This window comes from Mrakia frigida (genome assembly GCF_051309035.1).
Source record: "Mrakia frigida strain ATCC 22029 unplaced genomic scaffold BDY24scaffold_3, whole genome shotgun sequence".
Classification (NCBI taxonomy): domain Eukaryota; kingdom Fungi; phylum Basidiomycota; class Tremellomycetes; order Cystofilobasidiales; family Mrakiaceae; genus Mrakia; species Mrakia frigida.
Genome location: NW_027481278.1, coordinates 343,810 through 366,122, shown reverse-complemented (window position 1 = coordinate 366,122; position 22,313 = coordinate 343,810). Strand labels below are relative to the sequence as shown.

Below are 22,313 nucleotides of genomic sequence, written 5' to 3'. Positions count from 1 at the left end.
ACCACGCGAACAAGGAGTGCGGAGTAATACAGATCAGCAAGAGGTTCGTTGTTGGTGTGCATCTTCTGATGGAGTGCGACGAGAGAGCAGGGAAGCGAAGTCGAAGCGGCGACTCACTCTCGGAACCCAGTACTCGTTCGCACTCCTAGGAGCTCCTCTAGGCGACTCTCCAGGCTGCTGCTGCTGACTATCGTATCCATTCCCTCCTGCTCGACCTTGTTGCTGTTGCTGATATCGACGTTCCTCCTCCTCCTCCCTCTCGCTGTTGTACTCCTCCTCTCCTCTTGCTCCTTCGGACCACTCCTCGTCCGAAACCTGCTCGGAGTCCCTTCGAGCGAATTCGGCTTGGGATTCGTTCTCCGAGAGAGGGGAGACGTAGTTGGAAGGAAGCCATCTTCAGAAGCGAAGAAGCAAAGCAGAGAGTCAGTCAAAGAAAGTGGCAGCCGAGGAAGGTGGGGAGAGACGTCAGATGTTTCGACGAGCTGAGCTTCGGATGAGCTTCAGAGGGAAGGAACCCTCTCAGATGAAAAAGAGCAATCTCTGAGCGATGAGGAAACCTGCTGGCTCGCTCTACGAGAATCCGGGCGGCCATGCAACCTCTCTCGAAGGAAAGGAAGTCGCTTGAGAGATCTGAAACGAGAACGACAAACGAGAGAAGGAAGGACGACTGAGACTCACCCTCGTTCCCCCTCAAACACTCCATCCCACCATCCACTCTCCAGCTGTCCCAAGATCTCTATAACATCCCCGACTTGAAAGTTCAAACTCGAGCTCTCTGAGCTCTTGAAATCGAACAGAGCTCGTACGAGAACTCCTCGTTGGTCGAGGGGAGGAGGAGATCCGCCGTCGTCCCTTAACCTCCTCCTCTGCCTCCCTCCTCCTCCTCTGCTGTCACGACGCTGCTGCTGCTGTCGTTGGCGAGACCGATCCTCCTCCTGCTCCTCCTCGTCGTCGTACGAATCGTAGTCTTCCTGTTCGTCGTAGGAGCTCTGGGTGTTGGTGATTGAGTTTTGACGGTGCTGCTGCTGGAGGGGACGTGCTTCGAACGAGGAACGTCGTCGACCTGGAGGGTTCGAAGAACTGCCGTTCATTCAAACTCGAACGAAGGCGAGAGGGGGAGGTTGGAAGGGGATGGAGGAAGAGGTGGGCGATGATCGTGGTCGTGGTGGTTTGGTGAGAGGGAGGAGGAGGAGAAGAAAGGAGGGCGAGGTGAAGCGTCGGGCGTTGCTCCTGTGGTGTGTTTGACCAAAAAGAAGCAAGGAAGGAAGGAAGGAAGGAAGGAAGGACGAAAAGCGTGGGTGGAGGTATCGTTCGCCGAATGGTAGAGGGAGTTGGAGAAAAGAAGAGGGATGATGGTCGCTGGGAGGAAAGGACTAAAAGAGGTCCTCGAAATAGGAAAGAGGGGGTATGGGGAAACGAGGGAAGGGACGATTAAGAGGAGAAAGAGGACGCGCTTTCGCTTCTTGCTGGGAAAGATAAATTAACTGGGGATGTCATAGAGCAATGTAGTGGATGGGGTCGTGGGTGTGTGTGTGTAGATAAAAAAAAAAGTTGGATCGGGGGGCAGGGGCAGGGGCAGAGAAAGATGAAGAGCAAACCAAAAGGGAAGAACAACGAAACCAAAACGAACGAGTAGAAAAATGTCCGGGTAAAGATGAATGAAGTAAACGACTCTTCTAGAGACCTCCAAGAAGCCACCCACCAGCTCCCAAAGCCACAGCTCCAACGAACCCAACTCCGAGACCCAACCCGAGGGTCCTCGCTCCTCCACTGATTCCAGCACTCGAGGCAGCGGCAGCAGCAGCGCTCGCCTGGGACTCGAGAGCCGGTTGGACCGTCGCAGCGTAGGCCGAGTAGTCGATGATGGATCCTTCTGGGACGGCGACGGGGGTGGCGTCGGGTGCGAAGGACTGACAGAGAGGAGCGAAGAGGGAGAGTGTTTCAGTTTCGAGCACGAGACGCGACGGACGAGGAAGGTCGAGAGAAGAACGAACGGGAGTGAAAATGGCTGTTCGAAGAATCTTCTCTCCAGCGGCGTCGGTGGTCTGTAGGGAAAACAAGGCGGGAGGTAGAAATCAGTCAGCTGAGAGCTTCGTCTTGAGTCGTTCGACGCGAATGAACACCTCGTCCCGTCCTCCTTCCCAGATCCGCCTCTCAAGACTTGCTCCTCCTTATAACACCACCTCCACTCTACCACCTCGTCCACCCGCCCACTTCAACTCAACAAGAACTCACAGTATAAGTGAAAGTCGTCTCCGCCGTCGTCTGAATCGAAGCATCCTGTCCTACGACCCTCTGTGCCGTTGTCGTAGCGACGGCAGCTGCCGTAGTGGTCGTCCTAGCTGTTGTTACTGCTCGGGTAGTAGTGGTCGCGGGGACGAATCCGTTGACGGTTGAAAGGGTCGAGTCTGAAGTGAAGGAAGGGAGGAGGAACGAAGGAGAGGCTTGAGGGTCAGCCCACGGATCGCTTCTCCCAAAGATCGAGGTCGATACATCGAGAGCTGAGCTACTCACAAGCGAACACTCCGCCAGCGACTGTGTACCGAGAGACGAGGAGCTGATTCGAAGGAACGAACGCAGAGAAGGAAGAAGGTCAGCTTCGAGCGAGGAGGAGGACGTCAACTTCAAGCTCGCTTCCGATTCCCCTTCCCCTCTCTGCCCTCCCAGTTCTCTGCCTCTTCAACAACCCTACTCCTTCCCTGCCAGCCTGTCCGCTTCATACACCCAACCCTCCTCTCGAGTCTCGTCCCTCCTCTGAACGAGTCGATCCTGCCCTTCCGCTCTTCCGCCAAGGGGTCCCTTTCCATTCTCCTTCCTCCCTTCTGCCCTCTCCTCCCCAAAGCCAGCCCGCCCCCAACCCAGAAGCGAATCAAAGAGAAGATGAACGAACAGTATCTCCATCCCTAAACGATCCCAAACCGAAAACAAAGCGAAAACAACAAGGTGGTCGGTCAGCTTCGACCTTCTCCTCCTTCCATTCCAGCCCTCTCTCTCTCTCCTTCTCCTTCCTCTCTCTCCCCACTCTCTTCTCTCTTCAGAGCTTGGAGAGCAGACTCACTCAAATCTGAACGCCACAACGGTAATCACCAAAACGAAACAAAAACAACAAAAGGAAAGTCAGTCAACCGCACCTCCTCTAGTCTCCTCCTTCTGCCCCACCGTGCCCTCCTTCTTTCCACCTTTCCCGCAGTGTCCCCAAGATAGATCGCTACTACTCACGGCAAAGTAGACGTAAACAGCTGCGCTTGCACCACCGACAGCAGCGAGAGCGAGGAGAGCAGAAGGGAGGGGAAGAGCATGGCTTGATAGGAGAAGGGAGGGAGGAGAGAGTTGTTGGTCGTTTGAGGAGAACTGAGGGCTTGGACCCGTCATGGCCCGTCGTTTTTTTGTTGTTAAGAGGTGCGCATCTATAGTATAGCTGGAGAGGGAGAAGGAGGGGTAGAGAAGGTGACGCTGAGGTGCAAAAATAGAAAGGAGCAAAAAAGCAAGAGGGAGGAGGGAGAAAAGCAGAGGGCGAGAAGGAGAGAGAGAGTCCGTTGGTTTTGAGGGTGTATCGAAGGGCAAACGAAGATGCTGAAAGGGGTATAGAGATGATCGAGTGGAAGGGAAGGAAATGCAAAGAGAGAACGTAGGGGTGTTTACAGAAGAAGGGGAGTGATAAGATGCAAAGAAGAAGAGCAGGTCCGAGAGATTGAGATCCGTTTAGAGCAAGAGTCCAGCAGCACCGAAGAAGGTTCCTGCGAGGGCGATGCCGAGGGAGGAGACGAGGAGGAGGGAAGGGGAGGAGGAGCTTGTTGGCGAGGAGGCTGCGATGGAAAGAAAAGGAAGAGGAAGAGGGAAAGAAAGGGAAGTGAGTTTGAGGTTCGACGCGTCGAGAACGAGGGAGAACGCGGTTGGGCTGAGAGAGAGAGAGAGAGCCAACGAACCTGAGCTAGCGGTAGCGGAGTAGGCAGCTGCGAGAGAAGGAGCGACACTGATGCGGGGCAGACGTAAGGAACGATGGGGAAAGATTGTCAGCCAAGTTGAAGGAGAGAGAGCAAGAGGGAAGGAGAAAACAGGGTGTGCGTCGGTGGTCAGTGAAAGAGAGAGACGAACGAAACAGAAACTCACATGGATGCGTACTCGCTGTAGTCGAGGATCGTTCCGGCGGCTACCTCTCCTGAAGCGAGAACGGCAGTAGTGGTGGCAGTTGTCGAAGCGGAAGAGCTGCCAAGGGTTGAGGAAAACCGAAGAAGGAGGGAAAGTGGAGGATCGAAGGAAGAAGGTCAGCACGCAGGGCTCGATGACTTCGTTGTTGTTTTCGAGGGTGGAGGGGAGAGGAGGAACGCACGATCTTCGAGTTCCAGTAGCGGTGGTGGTGACGGCAGCAGCTCCTCCAGCGATGGTTGAGACGCTAAGAGAACAGAAGGAAAGAGAGGAGGAGGAGGAACGGGGGTCAGCGTCAGGGGAAGGCAGTTCGTCGCAGTTTGGAGGGCACGAAAGGAAGGAAGGATCGTGAGAGAAGAGAGGGACTCACGTAACGTAGGCGGTGACTCCAGCAGCGTTAACAGTAGCAGAGACGAGGAGCTGTAGAAGAGAGAGAGAAAGAGAGGGAGAGATGTAAGCTTGAGGAGGAGGGAGGGAGGGAGGGAGAACGAGATGATTCCAACCGCGAGGTCGGAGCTGAAAGGAAGGACGTACAGTGTTTCCTTCGTCCCCTACAAGAGAAAGATAGAAAAGGAACGAATCGGTCAGAATGAGAAGAAAGTAGAGAGGGCGTAGAAGGTGAGGAATGAGCTTACAAGGGAGAGTAGAGGTGAAGAGTTGAGCTGAAGCTACCGAGACGAGGGAGAGGGAAGCCGCGAGGAGGGAGAGGAATCGCATCGTTGAAAGGTTGGGTTTTGAAGGAGTGTGGGTTTGAGTTGGGCTTGAGGTTGTTAACGAGTCGTAGGAGGACAAGCGAATGTATCTACGAGAGGTAGGAGGGAGAGAAGAAAGGTTGAGTAGTTGAGTAGAGGTGAGAGTTGAAAGGGAAAGAGAGGAGAGGAGAGGGCAAAAACCAGCTCGTCCTCCTTCTCTCTTTCTCCTTCCAACCTTGACCCCTTCGTTGCATGAACGTCGGATTTTCACTCTTCACTCCCATCAGTAAACCTTTCTACATCGTTAGATCCTTCACTACAACCCTACCAACCCTCGCACCAAAGAAAAGAATGCCACCCAGTTCGTTCCTCCTCTCCCCAGAATCCTCCCTCCTCCTTCCCCTCCTTCCTCTCCTCTTGCTGACCAGTGACTCTACGATCTCGTTTCAACTACAGAAAAGACCGTCGTCGAGAAGAAGACTCTCCTCGGACGACCTGGAAACAACTTGAAGATCGGTATCGTTGGTGAGTAGCAATCAAAACGAAACGAATCGTCGAGGTGACCTCGGAAGGGAGAGCTCATCACCTTTCCTCTTTCTTTCCTAGGTCTCCCCAACGTCGGAAAGTCGTCCTTCTTGTGAGTTCAGCTCGTTGAATCTGCTCCTATACTCTCCAAGCTGATCTCGCCCTCTTTGGAATCCTTCAGCAACGTTCTCTCCAAGTCTGGTCAGCTCTCCTTCCCTCCTTCCTCTCACCTCGTTCAAAACTCAAAATCTCAACCACCTTCCTCCCTTCTTGAACAGATCTCGGAAAGGCCGCCAACTTCCCTTACGCTACTATGTTAGTAATAGATCCCTTCTCTTTCCATTGTCGAGCTCAAGCTGACCTTTAATCTCGTTCTTCCAACCCTAAAGCGACCCCGAAGAGAGTCAGCCCATCCTCCTTCTCCTTCCTCCCTTGACCTTCTTCCTTTCGCTGATCAGCGGCTTTCTTCGTATGCAACAGCTCGAATCCCCGTTCCCGACCCCCGATTCGACCACCTCACCTCGGTCTACAAGCCCAAGGCTACCGTCCCTGCTTTCCTGACCTGCATTGATATCGCCGGTCTCACCAAGGGTTCGTTCTTCACCTCGACGCTTCCTTCCGTTCCCTTCTCTCACCACGTCCTCCCCCTTCTCTTCAACACCCTCCCTGATTCCATCCTCCTTTTGGAGCGTTCTCGCAGGTGCCTCCACCGGAGCCGGACTCGGAAACTCTTTCCTGTCCCACGTCCGAGCCGTCGATGGTATCTTCCAGGTCGTCCGAGCGTTCGACGACGCCGAGGTCATTCACGTCGAGGGAGACGTCGATCCTCTGCGAGACATGGAGATCATCCAGACCGAGTTGAGGTTGAAGGATTTGGATTGGCTGGAGAAGGCTATCGTCATCAAGACCAAGGCTTGCAAGGGTGGAGCCGGAACCGCTTTGGAGGGGAAGGCGAGGAAGGAGGAGTTGGTGAGTCTTTTTCGAGTCTTGTTTTCTTTCTTGCGAGGTGTTGGGGGTTTGGAGGGGTGGAGAGGGGGCTACGGAGGACGATGGAGAGTGGTCGGAGATGGGGGTTGGTGTTGGAGATGGGTGGAAAGGACGCGAGCTGAACGAGAACGAGACGAAACGAAAACAAAAGCTGATCATCACCTTCCGCTGCCCCGTCCCTTCTTCTCCACCATAGGCTATCGTCGAGAAGGTCTACAAGTTTGTCGGAGAGGAGCTCAAGGATGTCCGAAAGGGAACTTGGACCAACCGAGAGGTTCGTTTCTTTCCCTTCTCGCTTTCTCTCCTCGTCGCGACCAAGCTCGAAGCTCACCTTCCCTCCTTCCCCACAACCCTTCCACTCTCAGATCGACGTCATCAACGAGCTCCAGCTCCTTACCGCCAAGCCCGTCATCTACCTCGTCAACCTTTCCGAGCGTGATTACGTTCGAAAGAAGAACAAGTGGTGCGTCTCTCGTTCTTGCTCTCACATCCTCCTCCTTCCCCTCCTCTCCTCGAGCTAACCTCAGTTTCTTCCGCTATCGTCTCCAACCAGGCTTCCCAAGATCAAGGCTTGGATCGATGAGAACAACCCCGGAGATCAGCTCTTGCCCTTCTCGGTCGCTCTCGAGGAGCGATTGGTCCCTCTGTCCTTTGAGGAGCAGGGAGACGAGCTCGTCAAGCTCGGTTTGGCCAAGGCTACCGCTTTGGGAACTACCCCTGGATTGGGAAAGATGTGAGTGCAACGTCTCAACGTTTACGTAGGAAGGGAAGCGGTGGGGACGAGGTTGGAAGCGCGTCGAGAGGAAGAAAGGCCAGACGAGACGAGAGCTGACAAGGTCCGCCTTCCTTCTTCGTTCGTTAGCACCACCGCTGGTTACGCCGCTTTGAACTTGATCCGATACTTCACGTGAGTACCACTCTTTCCTCCCTCTTTCTTCGTCGTTTCCTTCGAGCTCGAGCTGACCTCGACGCGTCCTTCCTTTCCTTTCCCTTCTTCTCAGCTGTGGACCTGGAGAGGTTCGAGCTTGGACCATCCAGCAAGGAACCAAGGCCCAGCAGGCTGCTGGTTAGTTTTCCTCTCCCATTCCTCCCATCCTTCTCGAATCCGACCCGAACCCTGACTCTCTTCTTTCTCTCCGACCCTCTTTCTTGTCCCAAACAGGTGTCATTCACACCGAGTGCGTCCTCCCTTCTCCTTCTTCTCCCCCAATCGAGATCAGTTTGCTAACCCTCGCCTTTCCCTCCTCGTGTTTTTTTGTGATCAGTTTCGAGGCCAAGTTCGTCTGCGGAGAGATCTTCTCCTACGCCGACCTGGTGGAGTACGGAACCGAGACCGCCGTCAAGGCCGCTGGAAAGCAACGGCAGCAGGGAAAGACCTACGAGATGGTCGATGGAGATATCTGCGTGAGTCTTCTGTCTTTTGAGTCTCGTGTCGGGGAGGTTTGCGAGGGAGCGACGAGCGAGCGTGTTCTCTCTTCTTGCTCTGGGAGAGAGACTGGCCTGCGTTGGAGCTCACTTCAATGTAGGGAAGGAGAACGAATACTGACTCGTTTCCGAACTTCATCCTTTTGCGCCGTGGGATCAACAGTTCTGGAAGTGTGGACAGTAAATCGAGGGGAGATGCTGAGATATCGAGGGGAAAAGATCCAAGATGGACATGGAATAGATCTACAAACATTCTCGAGGAAAGGACGTCGTGAGGAAAGGGGAGCAAGAGCAAGAGGGAAAGAGGAAGAGCGAACGACGCGTCGACGAGACGGGCACAAAGGCGAGTCTCGTTCTCAACTTTCTCGCTCTGTTCAACACCCAAGTGGTTCCTGGAGTATACTTGGGCTGAACAACCTCTCGATTGAACAGCTCAGCGAATTTACAAATCTGCGAGGGAAACGTTGAGCTCGACCCCTGTTTGGTGTTTGACCTCCGACTTCCATCTCCTCCTCCCTCCTTCCGTCTCTCCCCCAAGGATGGGCATTCGCGTCAGGAACATCCCTCAATCAGCCAACAAAGATGATATCCTTGTCTGCCTAGCCGACTACATCGCTCTCCTCCCACCCAATCCAGATTTCCCCTCCCCAATCAACTTCGACTTCCATCTCGTCAAGGACAATCGAGGGTTTGGGCGGAGCCATGCTGGTTTCGGGTTCATCACCCTACCAGACCTCTCTATCGAGATCACGATCCTCTCTCGAGCTCCCCTTCGACCTCCCACCCTTCAAGGCTTCCCTCTCAACTTGGATCGAGGCCTCAAGCAAGACAGGACGGACGTGGTTCGACGGTTGAGGGAGACAACGTTCAAGGATCCTCGGATCGCTCAGGAGGAGAGACGGAAGGAGAAGGACCTTCAGTCGCCAGTGGACATCGTGAGCGTCGGGTGGGGGTTGATGTGTAGGGATGAGGTGTTCTCGGTGGAGGTGGAGAGGAAGTTGAAGGGAGGACAGGTCGTGGTCGACTCGGAGAAGAAGAGGATCGATATCTCGAGCTCGGACGACCTCCCAAACATTCGCATTCCTCTCTTCACCATCAACCCCCTCACCGTCGACCGAGATTCCGACCCTCCCTCCATCTACCTCACCCTCAATCTTCCTCCATCGTTCGAGAAGTACCCGAAACCTCCAGAGGACGACGACGACGATCCCTACAGCATGCGGTCCATCCTCTTCGACCTCGTCGCATCGCTTTCCTCCGCTCCTCCCATCCCAACGAAACACTCCTTCTTCGACTCCGAGCATGCTCGAGTAGCTCCCTACCTCAACGACATCCGACTAGTCTTCTCCTCCACCTCCAAACTCGACGACTTCCTCCTCAAAGCCTCCAAGGTTCACCTCACAGGATCGAGGCTGAATCACAACTCCGTCCCTATCGCTCGACGAGATCTCTACTCGGCCGACAACCTTCAACTCCTCAACAGCTGGTTCAAGAAGCTCGACATCACCCTCGCCGTTCAGGTCGACGCTCTTCTACAGAACGCCTACCTCGATCCGACGGAACTCCTCGCTCTTTCCGATTCGATCGAGAGGATCGCAGCCGACGCGTCGATGGGAGTCGAGGGAGCCGAGCAGGTCCTGAGCCGTTTCGGGAGCGATACTTGGAGGCTCTACGCCTGGGAGAACGACGAGGGAGAGTGGGAGGAGGCCAAGTCGCCCATGGAGCTCTTCGAGGAGGTCACGGAGGAGGTTTCGTCGGCGAGAGCGTTGGAGGCGAGAACCGGAGGACGAGACGAACGAGAGGATCCAGGTCTTTTCAGATGCTTCCACGTCGTTCACACTCCCACCTCGATCTTCGTACAAGATAGACAACCGGAACGGACCAACAGGATTGTCAGGAAGTACCTCCGATATCAAGATCGCTTTCTTCGCATCAACTTCAGGTCCGTCGAGACGCATCTTCTCTTCTTCCCTCCGCCGAGGACTGACTTGTCCTCCTTCTCTTGATGTAGATCCGAAGAGCACCTCAACTACCGAGTCGACAGGGACGTCCAGTACACTGCCTTCTTGAGGGATCGAGTTGGAGGTGCTTTGAAGGACGGAATTCTCCTCGGAGGGAGGAGGTGGGAAGGCTTGGGATACTCTGGTTCGGCTTTGAAGGAGCACAGGTGAGTTTGATTCTTGAGAGTTTCCATCTATCTTTGTAAAACGTGAGCTGACCTCTGTTCGCTGTTGATGGTCGTGCAGTGCTTGGTTCTTCTGTCCGACGGTCGATGAACGGGGAAACGTCGTCAACGCCGCCTCTATCCGAGCCGAGATGGGAGATTTCGCGAAGGAGTCCTACTTTCCTGCTCGACTAGGTGCTCGACAGTCGTGAGTTTGGTCTCGCTTCGGCTTCTTCGACTCTCATTCAGAAAGCTGATGCGACGCGTCGTTCTTTGCGCTTCAGTCAAACGGTCGGTCTTTCCTTCCTCTTTCTCCCCCTTTCTCAAATCTCTGCCACAATGAAGAGTATCGTTGGGCTGAAAACTCGTCTCCTTTCCTCTTGTTTCCTTCTTCGATCTTCCAGTTCACCTCGACCGATCCCTCCGTCGTCCTCGACCCCTGGCAGATCAACACGATCGACGACGTCGAGCGAAACACCCACTGCTTCACCGATGGAGTTGGAACCGTCTCCTTCGACCTCGCCAAGAAGATCTGGAACGCCCTGCAACGGAAGGGTCGAGCTGGACGAACCCGTCGTCGAGACGTCCCGTCTTGCTTCCAAGTGAGATTGGGTGGATACAAGGTTCGTCTTCGAGCTTCATCCTTTCGTTTCTTGCATCTGTACTCACACTACTTTGATCTTCGTTTGCCAGGGAATGGTGGTAGTCGATCATCGACTCTACGGCAGTCAGGTACGTCAACGCTCGGCTGTCGAGTCTCCGACGCGTCCTCGGGCTGACCTCCCCTTTCTTTCCTTTTCGCAGGTTCGTGTATACTCTTTCAGCCCCCGCTCTTCGAGTGATCTCGGCTGATGTTTCCGATTACAGGTCTGCACTAGGAAATCGATGGACAAGTTCTCCGCTCCGAACGAACGAGACGTCGAAATCGCAAAGAGCTTCACTCGACCTAGTCCCGCCTTCTTGAATCGACCGCTCATCAAGATCCTCGTCAGTAACCACCTCCTCATTGCTCGAAGTAGAGCGTTTCTCTGACCTCTCTCTTCCTTCTGTTCGCAGGAAGAGCTCGGAGTCGATCCTCGCGTCGTCTTGGATCTTCAACGCGACGCCGCCGATGCGATCAAGTCAGCGGAGAACGACCTCGAACAGGCAAAGAAGCAGCTAGAGGCTCACGGTCTCGGTACAGCTTTCAAGATCCCCTCTCTCATCGCCAAACTTCAACAAGCAGGGATCGGTCTCGGCAAGATCACCAGCAAGGCTCGATCGAGAAAGGACGTCTTCCCGCTCTCCCTCTACCTCGCAACGATCCACGTTCTTCGAGACCTCAAACACCGAGCTCGAATCCCTGTACCAGGCAGCGTGACCCTCGTTGGAGTTGCTGACGAGTGGGGGTTGCTGCGAGAAGGTCAGATTTATGCCTGCTTAGCTCGACAAGGAGAGGAGCCTGAGTGGATTCGAGGACCCGTCTGTATCTCTCGGTCGCCAACTGTTCATCTAGGAGACGTTAGAATGGTTATGGGTGAGTCCTTGATTCATTATAGCTCGTCTGAAGTTAACACATAAATCTTCTCCGTTTCCAGCGATCGGTCGACCTCCAATCGGCTTCAAGCTCAAGGATGTCGTCGAGAAGGTTCGAAACTGCGTCGTCTTCTCGGTTGAAGGTACGTCAAATTTTCCCTTTCTTCGGTTGACTATCCTCGAGACCGAAGAGGGGTCTTGGTGCGCGTGCGGGACCCTGGGGTAAGAGAAGTCACGTCGATTCGAACGCTGACTCGTTTCTTTCCTCCTTCTTTTTTCTTCCACAGGTTCACGACCCATACCTAGCATGCTGGGAGGAGGCGATCTGGACGGAGATGAATGTAAGCCTTCCTGTGAAATGCTCAAACAATCCGTTGATCTGACTTTCTCGCCGTTCTGCTCAGATGTCTTGTTGCTCGTGAGTCGCGTCGTATCTTCTCTCGCCTCTCGTCCTCCCCCTCTTCCGTCCTTTCGAGCTCATCGTTTCGTGATCTTGCCTTCCCTCAGAATTCTGCTCTACACCCACCTCAAATGTTCCCTCCCTCCTCCTACGCCGCTGCTGTCAAGCTGGAGCTTTCGAGGCCAGCAACTTGGTTCGACGTCTGCGATCATTTCGTCAACTACATCGCATCAGAGTGAGTAATTCACGTCCGAATCTACCTGAGTCTTCGCTGGGCCATTACCTTGCTGAAACGCTTTCTCTGCTTCTTCTCTTCAGCGTTCTGGGGCTGATTGCGACGCAGATCTTGATCACGTCCGACATCTCGCCTAAGGGTATGCGAGACCCGTAAGTCTATTGACATCAGCTTCTTGCTAATACGCATACAGATTCTGACTCTGACTCGTCTCCGTCGGTTCCAGGGATTGCATCAAACTCGCTGAGCTTGCCTCCTTCGCGTCCGTCCTCCGACCTTCTCCGTCTTCCTCCATCTCCTGCTGACGTCTTCCCTCGTCCCCTCTCCCCTCTTTCTCTCTCTTCAAGTGTCGACTTCAACAAGTCAGGAACCGCTGTCCCCTTGGCTCATCTTCCCCGTCCTCAAACGACGATGAAGCCCAACTTCCTCGCACCGGAGGGATTGAACTCGGACGAGCTCTCGGGACTCTACTACTCCTCTCCTCACCTCCTCGGACAGCTCTTCGAAGCCATCACCATCCCTCCCGCTCCATCTACATCCCTCCCAGCCCACTCTCGAGCTCGAGCTCCTCAGGTCAAGAAGAAGAGGAGGAGGAACAAGAACAAGAGGAACACGACTAGCTCGAACGCCTCTCCCCTCCACGCGGCTCTCGAGCGTCACCTTTTGGAGCTTCACATCGACATCGAGCCCTCCGAATCGCGCCCAACGGCCGAACGAATCGCCACCCAGTTCACGTCGGATCTTCAGCAGATCGCGTCGAACCACTCCCTCACCCTTTCCCATCGCTCGTCCGACAACCGACTCTCCGAAGCCGAAGTCTTCATGGGGACTATCCTCTCGACGAACTCGCAGGAACGTCTTCGAAGGAAGGCCATCGCCGACTTGAGAGAAAAAACAACCGCTCTCGTCGCGTCGACTCTTCGAGGGATCAGGCAGCAGGGATTGGTTGGAGCGGTAGAGGGAGAGCCTCCTCAGCTGGCGGATTTAAAGTGTTGGATGGAGGTGATCTGGGCTTGTTGGATGGAGTCCGAGGCGAGACGACTCGAAGGTAAGCACCTTCTTTCTTCGTCTACTCTTCGAAACGAGACAGACACCTCGACTCTTCTCTTTTCTTCTGTCTTGCAGGAGTCTACGGGGCCGAGTCTTTCGGATGGCTCATCATCGGAGCCCTTTTCGACGTTCACGAGAAGATCAAGACCTTGGAGGACGACGAGGAGTACGAGTCGGACTCGGAGGAGTGGGTGGATTAGAAGAGGTGAGCTTGTTTTCGTTCGCTGTTCCTTTCACTCGATGCTTACTTCGATCTCCTTTGTCGGTAAAGACCAGTCTCATCTATCCGTCAGGTAGTTACGTAGATCTATGACTCGTTCGATTTTCTGGCAGGGTTGATCGTGACGAAGTTGCTCGACGCGTCGAGCTCTCGTTCCCGTCTCTTCGCCCCTCCTCCTCGGTCGCCCTCCTCCCTGTTCTCCAAGTCTCAAGACCTCGGGGTGAAGAAGACCAGGGCAGAGCACGGAACGAAACCTCGGCACACGCTTTCATGAAGACATGTTCGAGCCTCGAACGGGACGGCGATAGTTCTCGCCAGTCGAAGCTCTCCTTCTTCGTTCGACATTCCTTTCAAGCTGTCGAAGAGCTTCTCTTGCGTAGCGAGACGTAGGATATCAGGTGAAGGCATTGCATTGAATAAAGCCAGTTAGATAAGGCAGGGACAGAACAACAGGGACGTCAACGAACGAAGGGCTGAAGGAAGAAATCCAAGCTCGCAGAGCAGGACTTCCCCTTTCAACTCGTCTCGAGGGAAACCCGAACACCCAAGGAAGCCTAGAGGGAAAGAGGAAGGAAAGCAAGTCAGTACGAGGTCCTTCGACGACGAGAACCACGACCTGATGATCCTCCTCCCTCCCCTCCCTCGAGCAAAGCAACAGGGTCGGCCAAATGTCGTCTAAGTTGGCCGTTCTAAGAGCTGCTAATCAGCATCTCCCGTAAGATTACTCTGATATATGTTGCAAGCTATCATCATCGACGACGATGGTGTGACCCTTCTCCTTTGCTCTTCGTCGTTCGATGGGGTGTTGGGAAGGACATGGAGGGAGGGAGAGGGCCGAACTAACCTGGTCGAAGGGCTGAGAGGGAAGCGGTTCTTGAAGGCGATGGCTTGAACGATGTAGAAGCGTTGAGTAGAAAGGTCTGTTCGTTCGTTGCGAGAGAGAGGGGGAAGAAGAGTCAGTAAGGCTTGTTCGAAGAAGGCAGGCAAGGAGAAGGGGAGGTGCGAGGAGGGAAGGAGGTTTGTCGAAGGGATGGAGATCAGAATAGCAAATTTGGCGTAAGCAGTCGATTCGGCAAAGCAGGGGTTGAGTCCGCTCGTTAACGACTGGGGCGACATGGAATCATCATTTCGGGAGAGAGAGTTGGCGAAGGAGGAGGGAGGGAGGGAGGGAAGGAGAGAAGAGGATGAAGAAAAGAGAAAGAGGGAGGAGAAAGACTCACCAGTTGGAACAGCGAGCTACAAGCTTTGCTGGGAAGCCAAGGAAGAAAAGTTTCACAGTCCCATGAAGGTGTAGGTCATCCTTCTACCGAGCCGAGAGAGAGAAAGAGAAAAGAAGAGAAAAGGAGGGAAGGGAGGGAGATGGTTGTCGAGAGAAGGAAGGGTCAAGAAAAAGTGAAAGAGAGGTTCAATTTGGACCTCACGTGAAGCGCCTCGTCTTGAGCTTCTCCTTCCTCTCCCCAACGCCCAACACTCACCCAGCTCGAGAAGACCTTTCCTCGTATACACCCTTTACATCTCCCTTCACCTTACCCCCACTTCTTCCCCTCCAAAACCATCCTCCAAAATGTCCGCCGACGGCAAACTCTTCGACGACCTCTTCACCGTTACAACTTTGGACAAAGGTGGAAAGAAGTTCGACCGAGGTCAGTTCAGTCTCTATACTCAGCTTTTCTTGACCACCTACAGCTCCGAGAGACTCCCCTCTGACCTAATCTCGTATCTTCTTGCTCGATTTTTGCTCTCCTCTTGCAGTCTCTCGGATAGAAGCGACCTCGTCTGGACTCGCCATGTCCATGACCCTCGACATCAACATGGATCTCTTCCCTCTCGGTCCCGGTGACAGGATTACAGTCCTTCTCGCCTCAACCCTGCACGGAGCTGAGGAGCCCAAGAAGGCTGCTGCAGCTGGAGCGGATGGGGATGCTTTGGGAGAGGACGACGTTGAGGATCGAAGGGAAGCGTGGAGGGGAGGAGACGAAGGGCTGGCTGCTGATTACGATTACGTGACCTATGGAAAGGTGAGCCTCTTCTCTCAAGCTCGAAACGAGAGTCTAGAGTCTCAGCTAACGATCGGTGGTGTTGGGTTTGACAGATCTACAAGTTTGAGGACATTGGAGGAGCCGAGAAGGACGCGTGAGCTCGCTTTCCTCCTTCCTTCCCTTCCACTCTCGTTTCGAGCTCAAGAAAAGCTGACCTTGACCTCCCCTGACTCTTCAACAGTACTGTCTACATCTCTTTCGGTGGTCTGCTTATGGCTCTTCGAGGAAACTACCGTCATCTGAGCAATATCGTCGTCGGAGACAACGTGAGTTCAGCTCGAGTCGACTCTTCTCCTTCCCTCTTGCTCTCGTCCTTCCTTCGCTGAATCGACACTTCCGGTTCCTTTTCTCTCACCACAGGTCTACTGCCTGATCCGTAAATAAAGTCGAGGGTGTAATAGAAACGAATCATGACTGTATACGTACCAAGTTCAAGTCGAGGAAGGAGAATCAAGGTCTCGACTCGTCCCGTCCCTCCCTCCTTCTTCTCCCGCTCTGGCTTTCTTGTAAAGCAGAGCTCGACCACCGAGAATCGCGAGCGAAGCAAACTGATCCGATAGCTGATCCACAAACTAAAAGCAAACCGTACGGAGCAAAACGAAACGAGCAAATGCAACACGAAAAAGAACCAACACGTCAAACGAAAAAAAGCAACCGACGTCTACTCATCTCCTCCTCCTCTCCCTCCCGTCTCCACCTCCACCTCTTCTTTCGATCCAATCCTCGTACCCTCCCCTGTAATCCCTCTCCCTCTCCCTCTCATAACCCCTCCTGTTCCGGTCTTCTCGTCTCCTCTCATCATCTACCTCTCTCCTCTCCCTTTCCCTCGCTTCGTCCGCTCTCCGCCTCACCTCCTGCTGGTAGCTATCAACCCTCCGAGGCTCCCTCCTCTCAGGTGATCTGGATCGGCTTCGACTCCTCGGTCTTGGTCTTCGAACTGGCGACCGTTCCCGTTCCCGCTCTCGAGAGGATCCGTTGGAGGTGCTTCCGACGCGTCTGAACGATTCGAGGGTGTCCCTCCGGTGAGACCAGTAGGAGCCTTCGTCGAAGTTGGACTTCCGAGAAGGAGATTGGGATTGAGAGGGAGATCGAGGTCGGGTGCGAGGAGGTGGGTTTGGGAGTGGTCGAGAGGAAGAGGCGGTCGAGGAGGAAGAAGAGGCGATGGGCTGATGGGAAGAGATTGGGAGGCCGTGTTGAGACGAAGTAGGGATGGCAAAGGAAGGTTTCGAGGGGAGAGGGTGCGGGAGTTTGGGTTGGGGAAGAGGAAGAGGCGAGAAGGGGGGTGTAGAGGGCGACGGCGATCGGGAGGCGACGACGACGACGAGCTCCTCCTCGATTGTGGCTTTCCCTCCTCCTCCTTCCTTCAGCGGCATCTCCCGCACCTCCTCGTCGGCTTCCAACACCACATCTTCCACGTCCTCAATCCCCACAGGTTTCAACTGAATCCTCTCCGCAACTCTTTTTGCAGCTGCCACCACCGCGTCCAGCACGATTCCCCTCTCCGTCGGTTTCCCCTCCTTCACAGGCGTCCCAGTAGGCGTGTCCACAAACTCCAGCATCCTAGACCTCGCCACCGCTCCCTGACTTCTCGCCGCCAGCATAGGATGCACCACAATCGTCCGGAACCCGAATCCAGCCGCGACTGGAGGAGCGACGACTTCCTTCCTCTCCTCTCCCTCCTCCTGTTCCTCATCTCCGAGGCAAAGACTGTCCTCGTCCTCGACGTCCGAAGACGATGATTCTTCGAGATCCACATCCTCGGACTCGTCTTGCTCCTCCTCGAGAAGACGGAACTGCTCGAAGACCTCGTCGGCGAGAGATTGGAGCTGGATGGGCGACGCGTTGATGGGAGGTTCGGTCGATTTAAAGGGAGATTGGGAGGTCGGATCGAGTTGGCCGATGAGGTGGCGTTGAGGGGTTGAGGATTGGAGGTTTCGGGAGGATGAAGAGGGGAGGAACCGACGAGGAGAGGTAGGACGACGGACGGGAGTTGTCATTCTGGAGGGAGAGGAGGTGTGGGCGAGTTCGGCGAGTCGCGAGGGAACCTTCGGTTTTATGACGTGTTTGAGAGGAGTAGAGTGGTGTAAGGGTGAAGAGATTGAGGCGTTGGAGTGAGAAGGAGTCGATGATTCTTGTCCTTGAGAGAGCGGCGACGGACGAAGAGGACGCGTCGAGGAAGTTGGGAGGGAGGGTCGGATTGCGGGAGGTTTGAGAACGAAAGGTTGAGCGGGAAGAGGATTGGAGGTTGACGAGGTGGTGGGTCGAGGTTCATCGAGTTCTGGGGTAGGAGGAGGAGGAGGAGGAGGAGTTGATTTAGGTGTTGAAGGAAGGGTGGAGAGGGAGAGAGGAGTCGAGGAGTCGTAGCCTGAGTCCTGCCGCGAGTGTTGTGATTTGGGAGCTGGAGATGATGAGGCATCGGTAGGGACGGAGGGTGTAGTTGTATCGGCTGCGACAACGAGAGAACTGCTGGTGGTCGAGGTCGAAGAGGGAGGGAGGAGTCTAGCGGGTGAGGAGGGATCGAGATCCATGTCGATCTCCGCCTCGTCCTCTTCCATCTCCAGTCGAAGGGACCCGACGAAGAAGGACTGTTCCTCGACCGAGGCTGCTGAAGCCTGTCCTTCAACAATCTCTGTCTCCTCTTCCTCCTCTTCCTCCGAGTCCTCCGAGTCCTCCGAGTCCTCCACTTCCACTTCCTCTTCCTCTTCCTCTTCCTCTTCCTCTGAGTCCTCATCTTCCTCCTCCTCTGATTCCGATTCCGTTTCTTCCTCCTCCTCTTCCTCCCCTACCACCTCTTCCTCTTCTTCCTCTTCTACCCCTTCCTCTTCCTCCTCCCCCACCACCTCTTCCTCCTCTACCTCTTCCTCTCGTTCGAAACTCCAATCGCCCTCCTCCTCCTCGACGTCCTCCCTCCTCACAGCTCCTTCCCTCGTGAACCTCTCTTCCTCGTACCTCTCCATATAAGGACTCGGTGGAGGACCTTGGCTGAACATCGAGCCGTTGTATCCCTCCCCTCCGCCGTCCGAGGACGACGACGCGAGCGACCAGGACGACGAGTATGATCTCGGCATGTACGACGAGTTTCCTCCGTGTCGAAGATGCTGAAAGCGTGTGACGACGTTGTACTCCTTGATGGCTGAGGCCTCCATGAAACGTTGAGCTCGAAAGTCGAGGTGAGGGAAGACGGAGGAGGAGAAGACTTGACTTAGCCAGCTTCGAGCTTGGAAGACGGTTGAACGAAGCCCAGCTTCTCGGAAGAGACCACCGATGTAAGCCTGGGAAGAAGATGAGAAATCCACTCTAAGATCAGTCCTCGGGGACTTGAATGAGCGAGGCGAGCAGGGGGACGAGCTACACACCTCAAACACATCCGCCATGGTCTTTTGCTTGCATCGAAAGGACAGCGGTCCGACTATGAGACTGCGATGAAGTCCGAGTCCGAGGGTGAGATAGGAGAGGAGATCGTTGGAGACCAGCGTAGATCGTAGGATCTGAAAAGAAAGGAAGGGAGGGAGGGAAAGGGTGAGCTTCGATCAACAGAGCTCAACACTCGAGCGATAGACTGCTGCCGAAGAGCTACGAACGGTGATGCCCCCTTCCCTCAGAGATGGATACCTCGCTGCTAGAAGTAGAGAAATCTCGTAGTACAAGGCTGCATTGGAAAGAAAAGAGAGAGAGAGAGAGAGCCTTCGTGTGAGCTTGAGCTCACCTTCTTCCTCCCTTCCCCTTCTCTCTTCCAACTCACCTGCGTCTCCCTCTAGCTCCCATTGCTCGAAATGAGGGTGATCTCGCAACAGCAGGCCTTCCCCGTATCGTCCTACGTCGTCTGTGAGAGCTGAGGTGTGGGTGAAGACCTGTCGATAGATGTCGGACGAGTGGATTCGAAGAGGAAGAGGCAGGCGGAAGGGAACGATGTTGAGTGGACATGGCTTCCACTTGGACGTGTTTGGGTCCGAGTTTTGAAACACCTGAGACATGGCGAAGACACAATGAGGGGTCTGCAGAAGCGAGAGAAGCCTGGGGTCAGCCACACGAAGACAGGGAAGGAGGAGGAGGAGGGATGAGGTCGAAGCGGGCTGATCGAAGCTCACCTCGTCTCGTTAAGACCTTCCTTCTAGGCTCTGATTCGAGCCGATACCGAGTCTGGAAGAGATATGATCCCAAGCTCTATGTCGTTGGAGGAGAAAGAGAGCGTTGCGAAGGATAGAGGAAGGTGCAGTTGAGCGAAAACAGTCACGTCCTCTTCTGGAGCGATCCTCCCCCTCGACGATTTACCTTCTTGTGCCGATTGCTTTCTTCTTCCCTCGTTAATTTTCGCATGCGTGGAAAAAGAGGCTCGGGTGTGTAGTAGCATCAGCTAACATAAAAATCAGTATGACTTTCACGAAGAGACGAGGAAGCTTGCTCGTTCCTCTCGCGTCTTATTTCTTTCTTCGTCCAAGCCGTCAAGAGCGAGCGAAGGGGGGTTCATGAATCAAACAGGTGGGCATAAGTCTGCTTCAAGTGGTGGATATGTTGGACGTCATCAGCGTGATGCTCTGAAACGGGCGCAGAGGGAAGAGAAGCACGAACCTGCGAGACCGACGAGGTAAGGAGTTTGGACCCTCTCCGAGAGCAGACCAACGACGGATAGGCTCGAGGCGATATGGTTGATACGGGTAGGGTTGCGGTAGGAGGAAAGGAGGCGAGGAGGTGGAAGAAGAGGACTGGAACAGAATCGAAACGAAACGAAAGTTGTCGACGCGTTGGGTCAGCTCATCTTTCCTTCTCTGCCTAAAGGACGGGACGGACTCACGCATGCTCAAGCCGCAACGAACCGATCCAAAGTGAAGGCAGGAACGAACCCAGGTTGTTGATAAAAGAGAGCTGGCCTCTTCAGAAGCCAATCGATCCACTCGTCCTTCACCTCCTCCTCGTCGATCTCCTCCTGCTCTCCCTGACCTTGACACGAGCACACGACCGACCCCAGCATCTTTCTACACCAGTCCTCTACCTCCATCATCGACGATGCTTCGTTTCTCTCGAACGAAACTTCTCCCTGATACTGCTTCCCAACCCTTATCTCACACTCCACCGCTCGCAACCTCGACCTCGTTTCGAACAGTCGACGCCAGTCCTCCTCGAACGGAGCGGTGAACGAACGGAGCTTCCTTCGGTAGTGGATCCCGGAAGTGAGAAGGCGATCTCGAAGGGTATTTCGATCCGAGCTGGTGAGAGGGAGATAGGCGGGCTGGAAGGATCCGACGGTGAGGAAGAGGGTCGGGTCGTCGTCCGAGTCGAGTTCGAGCTGGTCGAGGAAGAGGTCTGCGCCGTGATGGCAGAGATGGGTGTTGAGATCGGTGGGGATGCTGGAAGGGAAGACGAGCTCCTCGAGGGATTGGAATCCTGCGAAGGCGGCGATGGCTTGAGAGAGCTAGAGGAGGAAACAGAAAAGGGAAAGGAGGACGCGTCGATCGACCGCTCTTTCAGGGACGAAGGAAAGTAAAAAAAAAAGTGAGATACGAACTCACATCAGGTGTATCGAACTTCCCGTAGATCTGTAGCTTCCTGAGGTCCGGGAACGCCGTGGCGAGCCCTTCGATCGTCGTCGATTCCAACGATGGCGCGTCGACGTCGCTCCTCGTTCGAGCGAACTCGAGACCCACGACCTTCCTCTCCTGATCTTCTGAGAACTCGATCTCAAGAGCGTTGATGATTTCGAAATCCCTCCATGGGACAAGACTCTGATCCGATAGTCCATCGAGTCCGTCGACGAACGAAAAAGCGAGCCAAGGGAGTCCGAGTCCATCCTCCTCCTCGTCCTCCTCGTCTACGACGACAGCATCGAATCGAAGCTTCCGAACGAGAGGATGCCTCTTGAGGAAGAGGGAGATCCAATCGGTGTGGATGAGGAGGTCGGGAGGAGGGCTGTGGATGGAGAAGTTGAGGGTGAGGGAGGTGAGGCCTTCGATGGGTGATTCGAAGAAGCGAGGAAGAGGAAGACCGTCCCGTTGGTCGAGACTGGATAGCTCGAGTGATTGGACTGCGCATCGGTAACGAGAGATGAAGGAGGTGAAGGTGTCGAAGAAGAGTGAGGGAGGGAGGATGTGACCTTTGTGCAGAACGAAGTCGGGGTAGGCGACATGCTTGATGGTGATGGGATGAGATCGAGTCCGGTTGAAGGTGAGGTTGTAAGGGGTGAGAGGGGAGTACCATCGATCGTAAGACAGGTTTCGAAGGGTGGGATGAGCGAGGATGGCGAGTTGAAGAGCTCCGTCGAGGACGATGTGCTCGTCGTCCGACTCGAACTCGAACGTCTCCAGCTGGGGAAGGAGTCCTATCGCAACCGCGAGGCAGCTGAGGACTTGATCGAGTCGGATGAAGAGCTCTGGAGGGTCCATCTCAAGGTCGAAAAAGACGGCCAAGGTCCTGAGAGTTGAAGAGAAGCAGAAAGCGAGGTCAAAGGGGAGCACAGATCGGAGGGGGGGAGTGAGGTGAGCTGGACGAACCTGACGAGATCTGCGAGGTTTGGATTCTGAGCGATGCTCAGGAGAGAAAGCTCGACTGATTCGACCGAATAGTACTCCAACTGCCGGAAGAGTAGGGGTCGAGCAATCTTAGCAAAGGAGAAAAAGAGAAGGAGAAGGACGAGGTCAGCTCGAGTCGAAGCTCCTTCGCTTTCCCTGAACCCATCTCCCCATCCCCTCTGTCCCCACCTTCAGAACCCAAATCTCTCTCAAAGCGAGTTCACCTCTTTAAACGTCTTGCTCGTCGAAGCGAGAGACGCGAGATCCATTCGAGAGGCGAGGTGGAAGACCTGGGACCAGAGCTCCGCCGAAAGTGATGGTGAGCTTCGATTCGACGAAGGGAGGATGGCTGTAACTTGAGGCTGCTGCTGAGAATCTGGAGTGTGGCTCATTCGAATAGAGTAGAAGGTGG

General features: G+C 54.6%; 8 protein-coding genes across 8 annotated transcripts; 3 read left to right on the top strand and 5 right to left on the bottom strand.

Annotated features, from left to right (window-relative positions):
• Positions 1-221: 221 nt before the first annotated feature.
• On the bottom strand, positions 222-1,463 carry BDY24DRAFT_158916 (uncharacterized protein). Its single transcript, XM_076636164.1, has one exon. The coding sequence runs from the start codon at positions 1,089-1,091 to the stop codon at positions 675-677; it is 417 nt and encodes a 138-aa protein (XP_076500251.1). The 5' UTR covers positions 1,092-1,463; the 3' UTR covers positions 222-674.
• Positions 1,464-1,466: 3 nt separating this feature from the next.
• On the bottom strand, positions 1,467-3,336 carry BDY24DRAFT_376597 (uncharacterized protein). Its single transcript, XM_076638681.1, has 7 exons — positions 3,220-3,336; positions 3,059-3,064; positions 2,891-2,903; positions 2,515-2,557; positions 2,236-2,408; positions 1,995-2,045; positions 1,467-1,910 (listed from the first exon to the last, which is right to left on the bottom strand). Exons 1-7 carry the CDS (start codon positions 3,297-3,299, stop codon positions 1,677-1,679), a joined length of 600 nt encoding a protein of 199 aa, XP_076500250.1. The 5' UTR covers positions 3,300-3,336; the 3' UTR covers positions 1,467-1,676.
• Positions 3,337-5,022, bottom strand: BDY24DRAFT_376591 (uncharacterized protein). The gene is made up of 7 exons (XM_076638680.1): positions 4,782-5,022; positions 4,681-4,697; positions 4,517-4,566; positions 4,331-4,393; positions 4,111-4,206; positions 3,927-3,973; positions 3,337-3,806 (listed from the first exon to the last, which is right to left on the bottom strand). Exons 1-7 carry the CDS (start codon positions 4,861-4,863, stop codon positions 3,703-3,705), a joined length of 459 nt encoding a protein of 152 aa, XP_076500249.1. The 5' UTR covers positions 4,864-5,022; the 3' UTR covers positions 3,337-3,702.
• A 167-nt stretch (positions 5,023-5,189) lies between these two features.
• OLA1 (Obg-like ATPase) lies at positions 5,190-7,959 on the top strand (the record flags this gene model as incomplete). Its single annotated transcript, XM_076642980.1, has 16 exons — positions 5,190-5,199; positions 5,295-5,363; positions 5,445-5,475; positions 5,545-5,564; positions 5,642-5,678; positions 5,753-5,766; positions 5,844-5,954; positions 6,064-6,332; positions 6,547-6,624; positions 6,716-6,813; positions 6,904-7,083; positions 7,213-7,257; positions 7,352-7,416; positions 7,513-7,528; positions 7,616-7,754; positions 7,939-7,959. 16 exons carry the CDS (start codon positions 5,190-5,192, stop codon positions 7,957-7,959), a joined length of 1,203 nt encoding a protein of 400 aa, XP_076500248.1.
• A 355-nt stretch (positions 7,960-8,314) lies between these two features.
• BDY24DRAFT_411843 (RNA dependent RNA polymerase) lies at positions 8,315-13,339 on the top strand (the record flags this gene model as incomplete). The annotated part of the gene is made up of 17 exons (XM_076642979.1): positions 8,315-9,717; positions 9,787-9,942; positions 10,022-10,147; positions 10,224-10,230; positions 10,344-10,562; positions 10,633-10,671; positions 10,744-10,749; positions 10,807-10,926; positions 10,996-11,455; positions 11,517-11,597; positions 11,742-11,795; positions 11,859-11,872; positions 11,962-12,089; positions 12,173-12,241; positions 12,316-12,351; positions 12,437-13,137; positions 13,215-13,339. 17 exons carry the CDS (start codon positions 8,315-8,317, stop codon positions 13,337-13,339), a joined length of 3,744 nt encoding a protein of 1,247 aa, XP_076500247.1.
• A 1,440-nt stretch (positions 13,340-14,779) lies between these two features.
• Positions 14,780-15,876, top strand: RPB8 (DNA-directed RNA polymerase core subunit RPB8). Its single transcript, XM_076637639.1, has 5 exons — positions 14,780-15,002; positions 15,112-15,377; positions 15,452-15,492; positions 15,580-15,664; positions 15,759-15,876. The coding sequence occupies exons 1-5, from the start codon at positions 14,924-14,926 to the stop codon at positions 15,780-15,782; spliced, it is 495 nt and encodes a 164-aa protein (XP_076500246.1). The 5' UTR covers positions 14,780-14,923; the 3' UTR covers positions 15,783-15,876.
• On the bottom strand, positions 15,877-18,119 carry BDY24DRAFT_376559 (uncharacterized protein). Its single transcript, XM_076638679.1, has one exon. It carries the CDS (start codon positions 17,951-17,953, stop codon positions 16,064-16,066), a length of 1,890 nt encoding a protein of 629 aa, XP_076500245.1. The 5' UTR covers positions 17,954-18,119; the 3' UTR covers positions 15,877-16,063.
• Positions 18,120-20,356: 2,237 nt separating this feature from the next.
• Positions 20,357-22,101, bottom strand: BDY24DRAFT_376554 (uncharacterized protein). The gene is made up of 3 exons (XM_076638678.1): positions 21,884-22,101; positions 20,906-21,803; positions 20,357-20,855 (listed from the first exon to the last, which is right to left on the bottom strand). The coding sequence occupies exons 2-3, from the start codon at positions 21,773-21,775 to the stop codon at positions 20,454-20,456; spliced, it is 1,272 nt and encodes a 423-aa protein (XP_076500244.1). The 5' UTR covers positions 21,776-21,803; positions 21,884-22,101; the 3' UTR covers positions 20,357-20,453.
• Positions 22,102-22,313: the final 212 nt, after the last annotated feature.